The sequence below is a fragment of the Hibiscus syriacus genome, unplaced genomic scaffold, assembly GCF_006381635.1.
Source record: "Hibiscus syriacus cultivar Baekdansim isolate YM2019G1 unplaced genomic scaffold, ASM638163v2 tig00110633_pilon, whole genome shotgun sequence".
NCBI classification, from domain to species: Eukaryota; Viridiplantae; Streptophyta; class Magnoliopsida; order Malvales; family Malvaceae; genus Hibiscus; species Hibiscus syriacus.
Genome location: NW_024062806.1, coordinates 596684 through 604467, shown reverse-complemented (window position 1 = coordinate 604467; position 7784 = coordinate 596684). Strand labels below are relative to the sequence as shown.

The following is a 7784-nucleotide window of genomic DNA, read 5'->3' as shown; positions in this document are numbered from 1 at the left end:
TTTCCATTATAAAAAATAAAAAAATAATTATGAATCATATGAAAATTCATTTCAATTTGGGTCTATGACCACAATTTTAGAACTTATATTTCAATTTAGAGAGTATTATCCTTTGATAATCCAGATTCGGACAACATTAACTGTTATCTGCATCTGCACCTGCAACAGATGTGCTTGAATTTATCCAAATTTGTTCATAAATACGTAAAAGAAGAAGCATCCATTTTTATTTTAACCCATTCAATACATGGATATGTAAATGACATCTTAATCGGCACCGAGAACATAAGAACTATAGAATCTGAAAAGAGATGTAAAATAAATTCAAGTCTTTGAGCAAAAATGATGAATTTTGATGTGTGTCGAGTAGCTTATTTATTCTCGACCCAAAAACCCAAGACTCATTAGGTTATCCATCACCACCAATTTGGTCATATGGCAGAACCCAGAAAGTCTCGATAAACAATTATTGCCGAAACAAATCTGAGAAAGCACATTAACAGTTTAACATGAGAGAAACCGAGAGGGCAGCTAGTTGACAACATCAACGACCAGCTTGCGAGATTTGAGAACAGACCACCTCAAGCGGCGGTAGTAGCCAGCTTGGAGCAATGCCAGCGACAATACGAATATCCATTTAAAACCCATCTGCATTAGAATACGGAAATATCAGGAATTTATCTGTTAAAACGAGGTGTCTTTAGATGAAATTATACGCACCAGCTTCCTTTCTTCCATTTCGGGTTCTGCTGCCCATGACAAAAATGTCACAACATCTTTCCCCATCTACACCATATGACAATAATATGCAAATAATTAGGAAGGTTCTTGAAACCATACAAAGAATGACCGAAACAGAAGGTACAGACCAACCTGAGCTTCAGTTGCAGGGGTGCCATCTTCATACTCTACAGCACCATCAATAAGCATTTTTGGCATGGCAATTGCACCCCCAGGGAAGTAAGGGTTATAGTGTAACCCTTCACGAATCTACAAATGAGAAATGAAGACTTTAGATCTTGACAAAGAATCTTCAGTCGTGGCTAACTATTTGCAGCCTGCTATTAACATCAAAGAGTACATTGCATGTGCCACACAAGCATACAAAACTCAACAAAAGAACTACGGTTCATGATTAAATCAATGCTTAAATTCTGAACTATACGCAACAGAAAGACATTGGCCTTGCATTTAAAATGGGCCTTTTTCACAAGACAAGCTCACTGAAAAACGACAGTTAAAATGACCAAATTCGAAGGGCTATACAATTCCATCCTAACTTGAGACCCACATTGTCTCTTCCATTGCATACTCCCAATTGCCAAATATATACATATGTAGTATCTTTGTACAAAGCAATATGGTTCCAACATTAGACGTTTGAACATAGTGAGAAGCAGAATTTACCAAACACCAGCAGGAGGATCACGATAACCAGTTAGAAGCGCAAACACATAATTCTGGCCATTATGACGAGCCTGAAAAAATAACAAAAGTATGGCATCTCAAGGATATATAAAAAATAACTTCCACAGTAATCCAAAATGAAATGCAAGAATTACTTTGGTAATGAGACTTAGATCTGGAGGATAAGCTCCTCCATTTGCAAACCTAGCTGCTTGTTCGTTTGCATATGGCTGAGGGAAGCGGTCACTGAGTTTACCAGGACGAGTAAACATCTCGCCCTCATCATTAGGACCATCAACCACTTCAATCTCAGCTGCCATAGCCTTCGTCTCCTCTTCTGTATATGCAACTCCCACCAAATCACGGTATGATATTAAAGACATAGAGTGGCAGGATGCACATACTTGCTGGTAAACCTGATGACCACGGCGAATCCTGATCATGTGAAATTATTCTCACATTACTACGGTAGCAAAATATTAAAATATTGGCAATGGTTAACCTAACATTACAACTAAAGTGCAAGATTCTAAATCGATTCCCCCATTCACAGAATGGAACTTGAGAGTTTAGACTGACATCAAGGTTTTTCCTTGTGCAAAGAGTAAAAATCAATAAGAGCTAAAATGAAAGAGACCATTCCTTGGATCACAATGGCCTCCAGTTATATATATAGGAATCATCGATGAATCGACGATCGTACTAGGATCACATTTTTTTAAGTAAAGCTTATTCACTTTTGTGCATGTAACCAAAAAGTAAGGACAAACATATAACTCACGAAGAATGGTCGTATGAACTGAGGATGCCTTGGTGAGGCCAAGGATAATTTGGAACTCCTAACCCGTGTTCTGCCTCATCAGCAGAAGCTACTGTTGCGAAACCTAGTAAACCGGTAACACCGGCTCCAAGGAGTGCAACCTTCATACCAGCAGAACCAGCATCTTCATTAGCTTTCCTCGATGTAAGCCATGATAAAGCTTGAACCTGAGCAATAACGCATAACAATATTGATAACGGGTAGAAAATTAAATCCTAAAGAAACATTTCATTACCATTCAAAGATGAAAATGCATCATACGTTGACAAAACTTCAGGAAAGTGGAAAATACATGTATCTAAATATTAATGAAAATCCAGTAAGAACTGTGTAGACTATACAGTCTTCACAAGATCATTCCATAGTAGATAACAAGATAAGCATGATATTACTGAAGGAAAACTATTAAAGAATCTTACGGCAGATTGAGATTGAAATTTCCTCCTTATAACCCGGTGGATTAATCCTCCAGCCATTTCAGTTAATATCCCTGAAAAAAATCAGCTGAACTTTAATAAGCAAGAACATATTTACACATAAAAATCCAAAAAAAGAGAGGAAAAAGACAAAGGACCAAATGAGATTAAACAGAGAATTCGTATTATATATATTCTAACTATTCCCAAAAGGTTAATTTTAGCCAGAAAATAATTATTTCTCTAAAAGGGAGAAAGTTTAGAGTGTTCAAACAACTGGGTACTCATGAAATCAAAGGACAAACGTCAAAACACAAATACCAGTAAGATTTTTCGCATAAGCCCACTCTGAAAAATAACACAAAAAATCCAAAAAGGTGCAGTTGAAGATGAAAAAGGAGGAACAAGGAAACCCTACGGGATCTGGGGCAGATCCAATAACTATGGAGGAGAAATAAATAAACCCAAAGATGAAAAAAGATGTAAGAGAGACGAAGAACTAACTTGGGAAATAGATTGAATGTTGATCTCAGAGAGGTGGAGATCAAAGAACCGGCGGCTGCTTCAGAGATCCAAAGGAAAATAGAGAAAACAGCTGAAAAAAAGGGAGCAAAAAATGGATAAGAGATTGAAGATTGATTTAGTCAGGCAGTAGATTTTGGGCCCATGAAAATCCGCCATGTGAGTGACAGAAGAATAGCCCATTGATGAAATGGCTCAAGAAAAAGGGCCCATTTTTGCAGAGACAACAACCCATTGCAACTACCCACCGAACCTGAAAACGACAGCATGTCCTTTTTTCTGTACTTCGGCCAAATAGGTCTGTAAACGAACGAACGCACACAAATGGAGGTATGTTCATATTTATTCATTTAATAAATAAATGAACATAAACGAATACGAACAATTTTTTTGTTCATGTTCGTTTATTAAGGAATATAACTTGTTCATGTTCGTTCATTTAATAAATAAACGAATATAAACGAACACGAAGATAAACGAACACGAACATAAATGAACACGAACATAAACGTTGGAGACCCTACCTTCCATTGTTCTTTCATGAAAAATAATCGACAATGCAAATCAACCAAATCTACAGTGATAAATAGCGTAAGAGCTGATTAGCAGTGATGAAATGTTTGAAGATATCAAATATTTCGATCGATCTTTTAAAGATATTAAATGATTCACACGACTTTAATTTATCGCTATAACATTTATCTTAGTGGTCCATGATTACATATGAACAATCATTTTCCGCTATTACACTCTTTTTCAGAAATTGCATTGAAACTTTTGTTTTGTTTTTTTTTTGTCAAATTCTATATATTTTTCTCTTTACTGATGCTCATATACTTCTAATTGTTAATCTTCTCATTTATTTTTAGAAAGAAGTATGATGTTTTCTTGAGTTTTAGATGTGAAGATACCCGCAATAACTTTACATATCAACTATTAAGCCAAATAAAACAAAGAAAGAGATGAAAACAGACCTGTAAAACTTCATATTGCACTATAATATAACGAGTTTTGAAGCATTCAGCTATCGTCTCCACTCTCCAGTGAACACTAGGGTTTGGGAAAAAAAAGGGAAAATGAATATAAGTGCAAGGTGCTTCACGGGTTAACATATTGGATTTAATCTCCAAATAAAATTGGGTTAATTATGGAGTTGGTCATCAGAATATCAGATTAATTAATATTTTTAAGATACTTACAAATTGGTCACCAAAATTGATTTAAGAAGATTGGGTTAAACATAAATGAATGAACATAAACGAACATAATCGAACGAACATAACCGAATGTTCACGAACATAAATGAACGAACGCGACCTATGTTCATGTTCGTTCATTTAATTAAACGAACAAAAAATCTTGTTCATGTTCGTTCATTTAATAAATAAACGCACATAAACGAACTTCCCGCCGCACGGTTCATGAACGGTTCGCTAAACGTTCAGTTCATTTACAGGCCTACGACCAAGACATGAAATTAAAAAGGTCCAATTCCGGTTGTAGTCCTTGCACTATATATAAGTTCGAGGATTTAATTTTTTAATACTTTAATTTATTTTTTTAGTATTTATATTTTTAAATTTTAGTCTCAGTTCAAACAATAACAATGCCTAAATCTCATGGTGGTTTGGGTTTATTTGACGTGAACTCTAGGAATCGAGCTTTACTAAATAAATGGATTTGGAGATTTAGTGAGGAAGGTGGTAGTTTATGGAGGAACATAATTGTTGCTAAGTATAAGTATGATCATAATTCGATTCTTCCAAAAGCTGTGAATGGTAGGAATTCGTCATGGGTTTGGCGCTCCATTGTTAATCCGGCAGTGGCTAATGGGGCTGGTTTTATGTCAGAAGTTCGTTGTGTGATGGGTAATGGCTTAAATATTGAGTTCTGGACAGATTACTGGACTGATATGCTTTGTTTAAAAGATTCCTTTCCTAGAGTGTACGAGTTGGCCATTAAAAAAGCTGGTAAAATAAGTGAGTTCGGCCATTGGGTGTCGGGAGTTTGGGAATGGAATATTGAAATTAGAAGACCATTGTTTGATTGGGAAGGGACTTTGTGGGATGATTTTATCCAAGTTTTGAATAGAGCAGTAAGTTTAGTTCAAGGTGTGGACAGATTAAAATGGTTAAGCTCTCATGATGGTACTTATAGTCCAAATTTTTTTGTACTAAACTAGCTTGTGTTGGCAAAAATGAAGATTCAATTTGGAAATTGGTGTGGTATAATTTTATCCCTCCTAGAGTCTCGGCGTTCGTCTGGAAAGCTGTTCATCAACGTTTACCGGTTTCCTCAGAGCTGGAAAAAAGAGGCGTCATCTGTTTAAATCATCCATTGTGTATTTTCTGTAATCGAGAGAAGGAAACAGTTTGCCATGTTTTGTGTCAATGTGATGTGGTTTGGCAAGTGTGGCAAAGATGGAGTAGTTTGTGGAAGGTTAACCTAGTGTTTCCTAGGAATATTAAAGGATTGTTACATGTATGGTTCAATCAATCCATTAGGAAAAAGGTTAGACCTCTTTGGCAAGTGGGATTTTTTGGTATAATCTGGAAAATATGGTTGTGTAGAAATAAAACAAGGTTCAATGGTTGTTCCTTTTCAGTGGATCATATTTTTAATATGGTCTTGCTGCAGATTGGTATATGGGCAAATTATCAATGGCCATCGCTAATCCCAGTCGCTCAAGATTTTGTTCGCAGTCCTGAATCTTTTATTATTGGTTACTGGTAGTGAGATTGTGTCGATTATGGAGTATTTGCTGGCTTTGTCTTGCTGTTTTTTATAGTGCTGTTTTGGTTCTGGCGTATGTTTTTTTTGGATAAATAAAATAATATTATTACCCAATGGCAGCAGTATAATGCTACAGTGCAGACATCAAAACAATTACAAAACATTCATCAAAACAACCTGTGTGGAGCATGAACAACCAACATAGTAATATGGTTAGTCAATACCCCATTGAATACAAAGAGAGATATTGACTCTATCTATTCTATTGATTATCCTATCTCTTAGTTGAATTCTAACAAACTCCTTAATAGCTTTAAGAATTTCATCAACTGTTCTTGAGCTTCTTCTAAATAGCCTTTTGTTTCTTTCTTCCCAAAGAGAATAAATAAATGCAATCTATGCAAGCTTCAAAATATTTATAAGGAGGGAGTTACCTGTCCAAGTGGCAGATGCCCAGGATAATAGTTGATCCCAAGACAATGAAGATCTCCGCAAGCCGATTAGTAGTAAGATTTCCTTTCAGACAGAGCTTGCAAGTGGGCATTCTATGAACATGTGATCTCTTGTTTCCTGAGACTCATTACATAAAACACATAAACCATCTGTAACAATACCCATATGTTGTAGTCTGACTTTAGTAGGAAGTCTGTCCAAGATAGCCATCCAAGCGATCATGCTATGTTTAGGAATGTGGAGAGGAAACCATATCAGATTATGCCAGAGAACTTTGTCTCGCTTAACTCTTGTCACTTCCCAAATTGCACGAATTGATGTTGCTCCGGTAGAGTATACAGCGTTGGCTTCTCGCCTAAGTTTGAGTAATTTCCTGAAGCTCCAGCTGGTGTTTGTACCACTATCGATGAGCGAGAAGTCTTTATCGTTGAGGACATAGTTATTTATCCAAGCAACCCACAATGAGCCTTCACCTGCTAGGATACTTCGAATTAGCTGGATCATACATGCCTTATTCCACGTTTTTAAGTCCTTTAACCCAAGCCCGCCTTCATGTTTTGGTTTGCATATCGTTTCCCAACTTACTCTAGCTCCGGTAGCCGCTTTATCAGAACCTTTCCAAAAAAATCGAGAACAGAGTTGCTCAATCTTCTTAATGATAGATTGAGGAAGAAAAAGTTGTCTGCACCAGTAGTTAGCAACACTGAACAAGACCGCTCTTATAAGTTCGAGTCTTCCTGCATAAGACAAGAGTTTACCTGACCAGTGGTAAAGCCTGGATTTGATATTGTCAATGAGAACAACACAGTCCTTTTCAGAGAGTTTCCTTGTGACCAAAGGGACTCCTAGGTATCTCACAGGAAGGCATCCTTGCTTGAACCCCGTAGCTTTGGTGATGAACTCCAGGATATTAGTAGAGATACCAGAAGCATAGAATTCGCATTTGGCCGCATTAAGCTTGAGGCCAGACATTTCATAGAATTTGTCTAAAACAGTATTGACTCCTACAACTGATTCCAAATTTCCTTTGCAAAAGATTAGAAGATCATCCGCAAACATTAAGTGAGTGAGCCCTATCTTCTTACATTTAGGGTGGAAGCCAAACATGCCTCTCGCAGCAGCCAAGTTTATGGAATCTGTTATGTTAGCTTATTGGGTGGTTCTGTTTTCTAATGTATAAAGCTACTGACAGGAAGATTTGATAGCAATAGTGTTACTTGGCAGGTTTAGAACTACGCTGTTGTTTGTTCTTGGATTCCAGGCACTTGTTAGACGTAGGGTGGGTGTTTTTGTTCAGGATGTGTTTTTCATTTTGTGTACTCTATTTCTCGTTACTTCTCATTACTTACTACCTCAAGGTACACTCTTTTTCCTCTATTTAGGTTTAGGGAGGTTTTTTAATGAGATCCCTGAGGTGGTCTACTTTGTAAATT

The 7784-nt window shown here is 36.7% G+C and overlaps 2 protein-coding genes across 2 annotated transcripts; both read right to left on the bottom strand.

Annotated features, from left to right (window-relative positions):
* Positions 1-314: 314 nt before the first annotated feature.
* On the bottom strand, positions 315-3284 carry LOC120136573 (cytochrome c1-2, heme protein, mitochondrial-like). The gene is made up of 8 exons (XM_039152558.1): positions 3148-3284; positions 2647-2717; positions 2189-2394; positions 1563-1842; positions 1413-1478; positions 874-990; positions 721-786; positions 315-648 (listed from the first exon to the last, which is right to left on the bottom strand). The coding sequence occupies exons 2-8, from the start codon at positions 2701-2703 to the stop codon at positions 532-534; spliced, it is 909 nt and encodes a 302-aa protein (XP_039008489.1). The 5' UTR covers positions 2704-2717; positions 3148-3284; the 3' UTR covers positions 315-531.
* A 3133-nt stretch (positions 3285-6417) lies between these two features.
* LOC120136511 lies at positions 6418-7410 on the bottom strand. Its single transcript, XM_039152521.1, has one exon. The coding sequence runs from the start codon at positions 7408-7410 to the stop codon at positions 6418-6420; it is 993 nt and encodes a 330-aa protein (XP_039008452.1).
* Between the last annotated feature and the right edge of the window lie 374 nt (positions 7411-7784).